Source organism: Sturnira hondurensis, unplaced genomic scaffold, assembly GCF_014824575.4.
Source record: "Sturnira hondurensis isolate 20B ecotype Veracruz unplaced genomic scaffold, ASM1482457v3 Scaffold0010128, whole genome shotgun sequence".
Classification (NCBI taxonomy): Eukaryota; Metazoa; Chordata; class Mammalia; order Chiroptera; family Phyllostomidae; genus Sturnira; species Sturnira hondurensis.
The window spans coordinates 14,685,141-14,698,488 of record NW_028082759.1 but is presented as its reverse complement, the minus strand read 5'-3'; the positions used below and the strand labels follow the sequence as shown (position 1 = coordinate 14,698,488).

The 13,348-nt window shown below is 47.4% G+C and overlaps 1 protein-coding gene across 7 annotated transcripts in view; it reads right to left on the bottom strand.

Annotated features, from left to right (window-relative positions):
- ZNF827 (zinc finger protein 827) overlaps positions 1 to 13,348 on the bottom strand; it is a 165,318-nt gene that overhangs the window by 19,295 nt on the left and 132,675 nt on the right. For all 7 annotated transcript variants that reach the window (XM_037058445.1, XM_037058442.1, XM_037058444.1 and 4 more), the window contains 3 exons: positions 6,042 to 6,179; positions 3,588 to 3,759; positions 2,405 to 2,571 (listed from right to left, as the gene is read on the bottom strand). In XM_037058445.1, the coding sequence (XP_036914340.1) occupies positions 2,405 to 2,571; positions 3,588 to 3,759; positions 6,042 to 6,179 (477 nt within the window). The remainder of the gene's footprint in view (positions 1 to 2,404; positions 2,572 to 3,587; positions 3,760 to 6,041; positions 6,180 to 13,348) is intronic.

The following is a 13,348-nucleotide window of genomic DNA, read 5'->3' as shown; positions in this document are numbered from 1 at the left end:
AACGTTCTATATAAATATATTAGCTTTTGGGGTCCTTTTTACAAACACATTTTCAGAATGCATGCTTTCTGTGGGGGAGGTTTCCTTCTCTTCTTCCTTTCTTTTGCAAAAAAAAAAAAAGTAGTTTTCATGTGTCCAATCTCTTGATTCTTTCCCTTTGTGATTTCTTGTCATGCCGTAAGCTTTTACAAATCCTTCTCATCGTGTCTGATGAACATTCTGGTCTATTTTCTCCAAGCCTTTCTAGGGCATATTTGTAAACAAGGATTGCGTGAGTTATTTTGGTGTCAGTGTGAGGTAAGGTGTTGACGGTTGTATTTTCCAAATAGCGATTCAAAGTTCTCAAAGCCATTATTACAACATTTAAAAACTGCAGCAACATTTGCACTGAGGAAGTCGAGGAAGCCACACAGCGCCAGAGGGAGTATTTTCCCCTTGCTGATATTCCCCACAGGGACAAGGAGCCAGGTGTGGGAGAGAGACAGTAAGGAGGGATCACTGCAGAAACACCTACGCGTAGGACATTCTGCAGACAGCTGCTCGTACCCCATTCACACGTGGGCCCTGACTAAGAGTAGCCAGCAAGGAAATCTGAGAAAGGCCAAATAAAAATGTTCTGGGCTGACGGAAGCTCATCCTGTAGCTCACAACTCCATTTAGGTGGCAAGACAGCACTGCAGATTTCCCAGGGCACTAGAGGAAAAGGTGCCTGTTCCCGTGACGGGTCAATCAAATTAGAGAACGAGAGTCACAAAAGTGGGGAGTAAGTCCAACTTCTTTCCAGCCTTTGTGGTCCTATGGTTTTCTTGAGGTGGGGAGCTGGTGGAGGGGGCTGGGGAGTGGGGAGGAGGAGGCAGGTTTTTGGCTGGGTTTGGGCATACTTTTTGGTGTGGAGGTTAGAAGAATGAGGAGAGAGAGAGAGAGAGGATAAAATAGATTATCTGAAAAGACAGTAGAAATGGGAGAGAGGCCGGCCTGTCCCTCCATTCGCCACTCCAGAACGGCTGAATGTCATTTGTCTTCCACATGGGTTTTCCATCTNGAGGGGGCTGGGGAGTGGGGAGGAGGAGGCAGGTTTTTGGCTGGGTTTGGGCATACTTTTTGGTGTGGAGAAGGTTAGAAGAATGAGGAGAGAGAGAGAGAGAGGATAAAATAGATTATCTGAAAAGACAGTAGAAATGGGAGAGAGGCCGGCCTGTCCCTCCATTCGCCACTCCAGAACGGCTGAATGTCATTTGTCTTCCACATGGGTTTTCCATCTCACCTGCAGCCTGTGGTGCTAATGTGGCTATGGTCAGACCACCGACTGTAAGAATGACACCTTCTCGCTCAGCAGAACGGCTCTCTGCGGACCTCCACGTCAGGGCTGCTCAACTTGCTGGCACAAACAAGCTTTTATTGTTGTTGGCACCACAGAACCCAGGCAGCCAGGAAAACACAGAGAGACCCTTCTTGGCCATGCACATCGTCAGCACAGCTGTCAGGGACACTTGCCTTCCTGAATCCCTCTACTGCCGACAACGTGAGGGGCCGACCCAGCACCCGGGGCTGCAGTCCACAACATCAGCTCGTAATTTGTAAGCACTGCAGACACAGAGAGCTCCTCCACGTTCTCACATAATGACTCCACGCTGGTGTCATTTGTAACCATCACTTGTGAGAGGATAATTGCATGGCGAAGTCAAATGTTAACATCATTAAATGGAAGAAGTTAACCAGGATGGCAAGAGTCTGCACTGAAAGGCGAGCACTGGCAAAGACTTGGGCCGTGGCCTAGGGAGTGACTGGGCTCTCTCAGGAGACTCGGGGCTCCTCTGGCCCTGCACAGGCCTGCCACGCGTCACTGTGGAGAGTGTCAGGGCTGTGGTTTCCTGGCGAGGAGCAGAGCCCTTGCCCAGCAACCCAGGGAGGCCCAGCCTTTGCCAAGGGTTGTGTGGGACCGCCAGAAGAGCAGCAATACAGAGAGAAGGCTCCTGGGTGAAAACTGTCCTGGTCTGAGTTTCTGGAGTCACACCCTACCGTGGGCCTGGGACAGAACACCTCCCCTCTGTTAAGCCTCGGTTCTTGGCCTCTATACTGTGGCAGCAATGGTATTGGCCTCAGAGGGTCCTTACGAAGCTTGCATGGGATCCAGAGTGCAAAGGTGCCAGCCCCTGACATCGGGAGAGCTTAATGGCTGTCACCATGATGCTGGTGATGACAAGTCAACAGCTCAGCGGGCGCATAGGCTGTGCCTGGCCATGGCGAAGTGGCTACAGGGACATGTGCTTCTGCTACCTGGGGAACACCCTTCCTTCTGAGGAAGGAATGCCAGTGTCCTGTGACGATGAGGATGCCTCTGCCTGGGGCGCAGGCGGTCTGGTGTGGTGGGGAACGGAGGACACAGACTGGCAGGAACGGTCACCTGTGTGCTTAGTGCCGATGTGAGCCTTTATCTCTGCTTCCTCCATGGTGACGAAGTCGCAGGCGGTGCAGCAGATGGAAAACATCCACTGCTCCTTGTCCACGTGGAGGGACATGTGGCTGACGAACTGGACATTGAGCTCGGTCTCAAATCCACACACATGACAGCTATATGCACCATAAAGGAAAGAGGGGAGAGAAAGAGGAGTGATATTCTAAATGTAGGCTACCCGTTGACACCCAGTGCGCGCAGGGAATGCACCTTTTCCATACACACTTCCTGCCACTGGAGGACTCTGCCATGGAAAGTGCCTCTCCTCTCTGGGATGCCTCGGCAGTGGTCACCGAGCTAAAAGGATTTGGTGCCAGTGTGGTGAAACAACCCCCCACACGCTCTAATGATGCCAAATCATCATGGAGGTAATTAAAAATTACAGATTCCAGATGCCGCACATCTCCTAACAAATTCCTTTGGGCAAGAAGATGCAGAGCAGCCTCGCCAAGATACGGGCCCTGTGCACCCGCGAGCCTCCGCTGCCTCCGCAACCTTCCGTGCAGGAATGAAAGCACAGGTCGTGGGACGGCACTCCTGCCCGTGACAAGTCCTGGCAGAAGCCACCTGTCCATGGAGACATTTCGTGCAAAAGCAAGTTTCTACCAACCTGTATGGCCTCTCTCACGAGCAAGCTTTGGTGAAAAGCCTGAAACTTGGGGTTTTATGGCAACCAAACCACATACGGATTTATGGTTGGGTATGGGGGAACAACCGTAAAATCCGGGTGCTGAAGGACAACATGACTCAGGGAAAAAACCCTTGCCTCAGGGTTCTCAGGCTTACTTGTCCCAGTTTTTTCCCCCCTTAGGACAATCCCCAGGAAGCAGCAAGGGAGGAGCTGAACAGACGCACAAAAATTTATAAGTTAATCAGCCCCAGGGCCCTGCCTCTTTCTGCAGCTTCACCCCTGGGAGCCACCTCAAGGCCGTTTCCCTTTCAATGAAATCCACCAGGGCACCCACGGGAGGCAAGGAGCTGCTGCAGGGCCCGATCTAAGCAAAGCAACACGGAAAAACGCAGGCCCACGTGCCGACTGAGCAGAGGGGCCTCGTCACGTCCGTGTCCACCTCGCAGATGGGCAGGGAGTGTCGGGAGGGCTGGCCCACCCTGGGTTTCAGCCGCAGCTCACCTGTAATAATAAGGGTGCTTCTTCCCGTCACTGCCTTCAGAGGTGACGGCACTGACAATGTCCTCAGTGTCCGTGCTCACCAGCTTCACCGAGTGGACGGTCAGATGCTGGTTCAGGTTCGCACGGCACTTAGCAGCATAGGGGCACAAGTGGCATTTGTATTTTCTTTCCTCTGGGGGAGAAGGAAAAGGAAAGGACCCCTGCTGATCTCAGGAAGGAAATCCCAGCACCTTGCAAGAGACCACTCAGCGGTACCCAGGAAAGGGGGGCTCCCCTCTCGTTTCAATAAGGACAAAGGAAAGGCCTTGGAATTGTAAACAACTAAAAAGCCTTTACTCAGCAGGGCACGCCTGTATCAATACTTCCACAGACGAAAGAAAGTCCCAGGGCAAGTGGACCATCTGCGTTCTCCCAGACACCCACAGGCTAAGAAGAGCTAAAAGCACAGCATGTCTTGTGTGAGTGTGTAAATGGTCCCCAGGTGCCAGGGTGGGTGGATGCTATGCTGGGGCTGGGGGAGGGAAACAGTGTTCATAGGATGGGTGTGTAAAAGAAGCTCCATCATTTTCTCTAAGCTCTAGGCCAGGGTCAGCCAAGACATAAAAAAAAACCTAATGAAATTAAAGGGAAAAAAAAAGATCTGTGTGAAATAATTTAATTAGAAATTTACATTTTACATAAATAAAATAAAACATTTCAATTAATTTCTTAATGGAAAGTCTCTCCTAAAACCGACAGTGTTTCGGGCCTGTTTCCAGAGTGGCGGTCTGAATTCATTTGGTTAATCAGGCAAATTAAAGAGAAAGAAGCAGGCTCTGCTTTTATTGTGCAGCCGCAAGGAACGGATGGGAGCGGAAGACAAAAACTGCCTCGTTTTCCATCCTTACTGTCCTTCCTTTGCAACACTGAGCTTGCCTTAAAAAAACAAACAAACCTGTCTTACCTACTTCTCCGGGAAGAACACAGAAGAGGTTTTTTACAACACACACGAGACACCATTATTATGAATTTTCCTCCGATCAGAGCTGTGGCTGTTTGTTGCAGGTGTAGGTATGAAGTGTTCCTCTTTCCATTCCTTCTAGATGTCTAAAATTTGTGTTTTGATTTTTTTTCCTTTTCTTTGACCTGATTAAGCAGGACATTTTATTGACCTTTGGTTACTTTAAATTTCATTTAAGTATGCAGGGCACATGTGGCCTGCAAAACCTCCACTAACGTTGAAGATTTTTTTTTGGCTAAGGATATGACTAAATTTTGTCTAGCAGTTTAATATTTAAGATTAAAAAGAATAAAATATATATATATAAAGAAAATTAATCTGGCCATATTAATACTGCCTGCCTCGCCTTCTTTTTATTTCATGTGATAAGCAAAACCTCTATTTATTTTATTTTATTATTATTTTTTAATTGGGGATTTAAAAAAATATTTTATTTATTTATCTTTAGAGGGGAAAGGAAGGAGAGAAGGAGAGAAATATCAATGTATGGTTGCTTCTCGTGAGTCCCCTGCTGGGAACTGGCCTGCAACCCAGGCACGTACCCTGACTGGGAATCGAACCGTGATCGTGTGGTTCGCAGGCCTGCACTCAATCCACTGAGCTACACCAGCCAGGATGCAAAACCTCTATTTATTTTGTCATTTTGTTTTGCATTTCCTATAAATAAGCTACATCCGAACTTGTAAAAAGTCTGATCTTCAGTGCAAAAATTGAAAACGTCACTTTATTATTTCCATCCTAGTTTATGTTCACAATTGATTTTACCATACTTTAAAAAATTGATTTTAGAAAGAGGAAGGGTGGGGGAGAGAGAAACAGTGCTTCATTGTTCCACTTATTGATGCATTCACTGGTTGCTTCTTGTATGTGCTCTGACCAGGGATCGAACCTGCAGCCTTGGCGTATCCAGACAACATTCTAACCAACTGAACTAGCCGGCCAGGATCTTTACCATATTTCTTTTCACCTTCACTTGATTTTGCTGCATTGATTCATTTAACATTTATTACACCTTTACTCCTTAACTTGGTTGTTTTCCCTCCCCTAACACACAGAATCTTTACTATTTTATGTAAGTAAAGACAGTAATTGTTCCTCCATCGAGATGCTCTGTGTCCCTACTGCGCCCACAGTAAGATGAGCCCAATAAGATGGTGTGCAGACCCATCCCGGGGCCAAGAAGAGCAATAAATTCCTTAGAATCGAGGAATTTTACTGGAAGATGCCTACGTGTGCATCTTTTCCCATCCGTCCTACTTGAACTCTAAGAGTCCTTTGGATACAAATAAAAACCCTTTTCCAGGGCTCTGTTTGAACCTGGCTGGTAAAATGGCCTGAAGAGGCTGGGATGAAAACATGCGCTCCCCTTCCTGTGAGAATTCTCCCAGCTTCTTGATGAGAGAGAAGCTGGGCAGTCGGACTGGGGAGGGTGCCGTGGCCAGGGCCTGACTCACCTGTGTGCAGCGAGAGATGCCGGGACAATGTCTGCTGTCGGCCAAACACTTTCCCACACACGTCGCAGGGAAAGAGCTGGTCGTTGAATTTCCAGGACGGCAACCCGTTGCCTGCCTCTAGCACGAGCTTGTCTGTTTCTGGACCAAAACAACAAAACATGGTGAGGAATAAATAAGGCAGCACGAACAAATGTGATTTCAGGCAACATTCAGGATTCAAGCAGAGGCTTCCTTCTGGAGAGTGTGGCTGGTAACTGCAGAAGAGTCCCTGTGAGCGCTGGTCTGCACGCTCACTTACTGCCTCTAAGAAGGTTACCCTTGAAAGGTGTGATCTGGTGGCCAGTCTCCAGTGTTCCCTTGCTTTTGTCACTAAAAAAAAAAAGATCAGCCGACCCAACCCTCTAGTACAGGGGTGTCAGACTCATTTTCATCGGGGGCCACATCAGTCTCACAGTTGCCTTCAAAGGGCTGAAATAATTTCAGGACTGTAGAAATGTAACCACTTCTTAACTGTTAAGGAGTTGAAATTCCATTCAGCGCTTTGAAGGCAACCCTGTAGCTGATGTGGCCCCTGTGAACAAGAGTCTGACACCCCTGCTAGGCTGGTAGCATGGTTCGGCACTGTGTCTGCTCCACAGTCAGTACTTGATAAAAAAACTGCTGAATGGTTGAGCTGCATTGAGAATTCCCTAAATGTAGATTTTGCCACAAGATAGTAAATCAGAATGCTGAGTCTCAGATTCTGATGCAAAAACAAATGGAAGGAAATCCCTTGGAAGGAAATATGCTTTCACTGCCCTTTATGATGAAAAGTTTTACCCTACGTTCAAAAGGGCGCTACAGCATCTTTGCTCGGGAACTTATGTCCCAGAGGCCCAGGGATGACAGTGCAAGCTGCTCGCTCTGATCTGATTGTCTGTGTCCCACATTAAGTGGAGATCCCAACCCCTCAGGTGATGGTGTCAGGAGGTGGGGCTTCTGGCAAGCACTTCGACCCTGAAGGTGGGGCCCCCATGAATGGGTTTGGTGCCCTTATACAAGAAGTGGCACAGAGATCCCTCACTCCTTCCATGTGGGGGTCACAGTGAAAAGTCTGTGACCCAGAAGACGGCCCTGACTGGGGGCCCACAGTGGCACCTTGATCTTAGCACGCAGCCTCCTGCACTGTGCGGAATACACTTACGTTGTTTTGTTATAGTATAAACCGACTCAAACACTCTTCCCCATGAAACTCTATGGCAAAAGTGCACAACTTGTATTTCCCCAACGCCCCGTTGTATTTGGGACAACGGTGAGTGGCCCACATTATCTGCACGTGAATTCCCAGCCATGAATGAAATAAATGGACGTTAATATTGCCTCTGTCATCTTAAACATATTTTGTTTTCTCATCATCACCCATAAGATTACCTTTAATTCTCTTAACCTTCCTTCTTCTCCCTGAACATCAGTGGATCAATCACACATCCCTTCTATAGAAATACAAGGGGACAGGTGACAGAGGAAATACCAAAAAGGGGAATGGATGCTTCCAGGGGACAGTTGCCCGGACCACTGAAAGGCCCTTAGGTCTCACTTTGAAGAAGACAAATAATGTACTGGGCTAGTATCTTCTCCTTTACCCCAGTCAATTACTGTGAATCTTCTTATAGCACAGCACTGCCCTATGCAGCCAGGGACCACGTGGTGATGATTACACAGTGGGAAAGACTTCTCATAAGATCCACGCAGACGGAAATTCTCAGACCACCACTCAGAGAAAACACTGGGAACAAAGAACTTTATTTCACACAATTTGGTTACAACTGCTTCCCAAATATAGGCGGCCACCTGTATTTGGGTCCATCAACTGGATCGATTTTCACTTTCACGCAGACTTGCCAGACAGTATAATCTACAGGAAGGAGAAACAAGCCCAGGTGTGTTTGGCAAGAGGGGCGGGTGTGGCAGTGATGGAATGATGGCGAAACTGCAGTAACCGTTGCTGTGAGGCACCTGCCGGCCAGGCCAACCGTGATAAGGCCCATTTATTGATTTATCTGTGTTAATGGCCCACACTGACCTTTGGGCCTCAGAGACAAGTGCGGGTCTTCTTATTCAAGTTGGAATGTATGCCTAAGACCTCCTAAAGGGGAACAGGCAGAATTATGGAGGAAAGGGGCTGAATAGAGAGGCCACTGACCCGCTAAGGACAAGAACCACTCTGAGACGACTGTCCTTGAGTCCGAGCAGAGGGCCTGTCAGCCATGCAGCGGTGAGAGGGCGGGTCAGCGTGCAGTCACAACAGTGCTTCAGAGCAGGACGACAGTAATAATTACAAGGAGAGGTCAAGGGGGAACAGGGTCTCCCAATACATTCACAACAAGAATGAATTCACCGAGTCACATACCAAACAAGGAGATGCAATTAAAAATAAAGAAGTCTCTTAATTCTTTCAAGTATTAGTCATGTACTTGAGAAACTGAAGCATCATGAAAAGTCTAATCCCCGCCACTGGCCTTGAGAAACTCTCACAGCTACGAAGCCTGGGCTGTGGCGAAGGAGAAAGAACAGGCTGCAGTGGCAGGGGGGGGGGGCGGGGGGGGCAGGCCAGAGCCACCACTGGCGTCCCCGACTGAGGAGCTACCTCCCTGCCTGCGCCGGGACCCAAGCCCTGTCCAAGGATCAGCTCCTCTTCCCGCTTGCTGTCTGCATGTACTGCGGCCACCTGTTTTCATTTCGCATGCACCAAGGCAACCAGAAGCCACGAAGAGCCCTGTCCCCGTTCGTGAACTTGAAATCACAGCTGGATGAGGCTGTGGGGATGGATGGAGGCTCCGGGGGAGCAGCATGACTTTGACAAAACAAGGACCGAAGTCAAAGGCCCACTCCCCCTCTCACAGGGCCGGAAGCAGCTCAGCAGATGCCAGTCTCCCACACTGCCTGTGAATGGTTCCACCCAAACGCCACGGGAGAAACCTCAGAAACACTTTTGATTCCTCCCCCTTGGCCTTTCGACACATCCAACTATTCACCAGAGGCTGTTGATCTTACCTCAGAATCTTTTTGACTCTCTCCTCTCTCTGTCTTTCAACACAGCCAATCAGCCACCCAAAGCTGTCCGTCTAGTTCTAGAGTGAGATCTGCCTGGGATGGGCACCCAGCGAGGATGGGCTTTTAAATGTCATTGGTCTGCCTTTTTGAAGTAGGACTGGCCCACACTGTCACGAGAGCTGCCAGCTGGGACCGCAGGTCCCCTAGAGGCATCCCAGAAAAGAGGGGCACATTTTTGTCCCCAGTTCTTGATGATCAAAAGTTTTCAAAAATATCTTCAAATATTTCAATTGTGAACCTGTTGATGAAGAAATACTTCTAAAAGCTGATACGCAGGCCAGTTCTAATCTCCACGCATCAGCCAGGTTGAGGGTGACCCTTTGTAAGGAGGCCACTGCAGGGAAGGTGGAGAGTGTCCTGTGGGGTGCCCATGTTACGGCCTGGTTCCAAGACATAGGCACTGTGCTCTGTCCCCGTCGCGGTGCACTGAACAGACTGGCTCAGTGACCACCGGTTTAACAAAAAGATATCATTTTTCAATTGTGTGTGTGTGTGTAGATAACAATGCAGAAGCTAACGTGGACCTATTTGTATGTAAAGTTTTTCTACGTTTTGGTTTTCAAAAAATGTTTAGAAACCAAGACGAAAGTAAAAAGGAGCCCAACCGCCTTAACTGAGTCATCGGCTCTGACCAGGATTTTTGCACATGCTTCTCGAACAGTCTCTGCTACCCGCCTCTTTCCATCCCAATGGCGCCTCCTCACAGGTCCCGGGATGATCTTGCTGGGGCACAAATCTGATCAGGTCTCATCTTCTATTCCAACGGCTCCTCGAGGCCCAACACCTTCACACGGCTTCTGAGGTCCTTCATCCCTGGGTTCAGCCACCACCCCACCTTCAGCTCCCTTGCCACCTCCCACCAGCAAAGGCTCTGCAGAATGAGCTACCCACCCTTCTGGGAACAAACTGGTTCCTATTCAGCTGTCGATGCTTTTGAGTCAACTAGGCCTCCCCCAGAAGGCGGTCGGGACCCTGCACTTCCACACAACAAAGCCCCGCTCCTTTCCGGGCCCTATCTCAGATTTCACCTCGAAGCCTCCCCAGTTCCCCAGGGCAGAATGAGTCATCCCCCTTCTCTGTCCCAAAGCACTTTTATGACTACTTCTATGGCACCTCTCTACCTATTACATTACTCGTTTACACAGCATATGTATTATATATACATCTTTGTAATTCAGAGCTACCCCCTGGTCCAACACGCAGCAGTGTGCAGTAAATCTGCTCCTGGTCCCCATTCCCTACTGGAATGCAATTCAGTGGGAAAGGGGCTCTGCGTTACTGACTTGTGTATCCTTGGCATAAGCACGGTGCCCGATGCAGAGTAGGCACCTGGTATCCAGCTGTTGAATAAATGAATAATTGAATAAAAGGGTCCAAGTGAGGCAGGGAATAAACATTATTCTTATCGTACAGTGGGAAAGACTGATGCCTGTAAATAGCATTAGGTAAGGTTTATGACCAATTCAGAGCAAAAAATAAGGCTATTTGCTTCTGAATAGGTGTTTTAACTCAACACAAGAATTGAATGGTTTTATTAGGGGAAATGTTTACAGTCATGAGCCTGACCCCCAAAGGTTCCATCTCCTCACTTCTTCCTAATATCAAGCCACAGGATTATTCTCTTCAACATAAATTCCCCGAAAGACACTTTATTGGTTAACCCAACAATTATTCTCAGCTTTCTTCCCTGCTCTTTCCCACCAGAGAGGCAAGATTATCTCCTTATTTTTATGGCTGAGTAATATTCCATTGCGATATACATACACATATACACACATACTTATATATCTTTTCCTTTGTCCATTCATCCATTGACGGGCACTGAGGTTGCTTCCATGTCCTGGCTATTGTACATAGTGCTGCAATGAACATGAGGTGCATATATATTTTTGAGTTGGTGTTTTCATCCCTTTGGATAAATACGCAGACATGTAATTGCTGGATCATGTGGTAGTTGTATTTTTAATTTTCTGAGGAAACACCATGCTGTTTTCCACAGTGGCTGCACCGATTTCTATACCAATAGTGCACAACTGTTCCATTTCTCGAAACACCCACTGATACTTGTTATTTCTTGTCTTTCTGATACTAGCATTCTAACAGATGTGAGGTGATATCTCATTGTGGTTTTGATTTGCATTTCCCTGGTTAATGATGTTGAGCATCTTTTCACACGCCTGTTGGCCCATCTCTGTGTCTCTCCTCCCTAAGAAAACGTCTGTTCGTATTTTCTGCCCATTTTCTAATTGGATTGTTTGATTTTTCTTTTTTTGCTCTGGAGTTGTATATATTCTTTAGATATTGTTGGATATTGGTCCCTTAGCAGATATTTGATTTGCAAATCTTTTCTCTCATTCAACAGGCTGGCGTTGCATTTTGTTGGTGGTGGCCTTGCTATACATTCTTCATTCATTTCTTTTATAACACAATACTTTCCTAAAGCCAATGCAGGGGTGGATTTACAGTTGTGAGTCCACGAAATGGATTTTATTTTCATGTTATTATTAATTTTGCATTGCTTTTTATACAAACTGTAAGCCTACCTTTGCCTACCCTGGTATATTCTTTTATACAGAGTCTCAGAGGATCTTGTCTTCTCACATTTCATTTCTCTTCACATTCTTATACTCTGATTCCTGGGAAATCCAGGCATTCCTGGCTACTTGGGACTCTCTGAGTAGGTGTTTTTCTCTATTTTTCCACCCGTGGTCTTTGCCTCGGATGTCATTTGGGGACGTTCCTCTCCCTTAAGCAGGTTTCTGTTCTAAATGAAGTAACTGGAGACACAGGAGCAGGGTGCAAAGACAGTCACTTGTCCTAGCATTCCCAGCCCACGGCTCTTGGCTCTTCCTATTTATAGTGAACCGAGGCCCCTCATTCATAATGATGAGGCTTAATAACGAAGAGACAGTCTTCTAAACTCTGCCCATCATGAAACAGTGATCCAAGGCGACAAGTCTAATTTCATGCACAGGTCCTGGGAAGATGAGATAAATCCATTAAGCATTTCTCCAAATTTTCCATGAAATAAACCCATCTGGTTAGAATTTGGGAGGGAGCTTGACAGACCTGACAGAACATTAGATCAAGTTTTCATGGAATCTAAGGCCTTCATTTCCTTGAGGATGAAACCAAGGCTTAAAGTTCCAGGGCTCTTCCCCCTGTCCTGGGGCACCCCACAACTCGTACGGGGTTGAGTAACAGAATCAGGGTTTCCATAGTAACTAAGTCACCATCTTACCACAAACCTTAGTCCAGTGTTCCAGCTTCATCTTGTTCAATGTTCCCTTCTTACCTACAAGGCAATTGAGGCCAAAGAACTTAAGACGCTGCTTCAGGTAACCTGGCTGGTGACCCTGGGAGAGCAGAGACTAACTACACCATGGCCTCACAGAAGCTCCCCCGAGCGCTATGGAACGAATGCCAAAGTCTACAAGAGACAAGGGAAGGGGTTTTTCTTCCCCTCCTGTTCCTTGGCTCTGAGTTTAATATTCTCGGTTATAAGTGGACACGTGCAGATTTAGCAACAATTCACAGGCAGTAGGATTTCTTTCCGTCTCTCTTCTCGAAAGTGTCAGCCTAGAATATTTGCAGCCAGAGAGAAGTTAGAAACTGCAATATGGCAAAAACCAGACTGTACAGGAGCAAGAGGAAGAGCAAATGAGAGGGTCCGAAAAGCCAGTCCCCTCGAGGTAAACCAGTTCTTACTGAAGACAGTTACCCTGGGCCTTTCACTGACATCTGGGGAGCTGGTTTTTGGATAGAAATACGAACAAGCAAACAAAAAACCCAAACAAAAACAAAAGAGCATATAAAAAACCCACAATAACAAAACTCCACCAAACCAAACCAAGCAGACAAAAGGGGCATGGGGAAGGACCGTAGTTTGTTCCAATTTGAACATCACTTAGGCCCCCTGAGTGGTATTATCGTTTGGCGTTGTTGCTGCCTTTCTCTGTGCAAGAAGATCCCTGTATCTCCTGCCAAAACAATCCTCTCAAAGAACCATCTCTCAACCTGACTTTGGCAAGAGAAGTGCAGAGAGAGAGAAGGCTTTATTTGGTTAAAGCCGTAAGCGAAAGATGGGCCAAAATGTGACCTCAGAGCATAAATAACTGTCCAGATTGACTAAATCCGCATCGGCTGCTCATTGGGGAAGAGGCCTTGGGGCCGTGTGGGTTTCCCGTCGTGACAGATGGTATGAGGCTCATTCC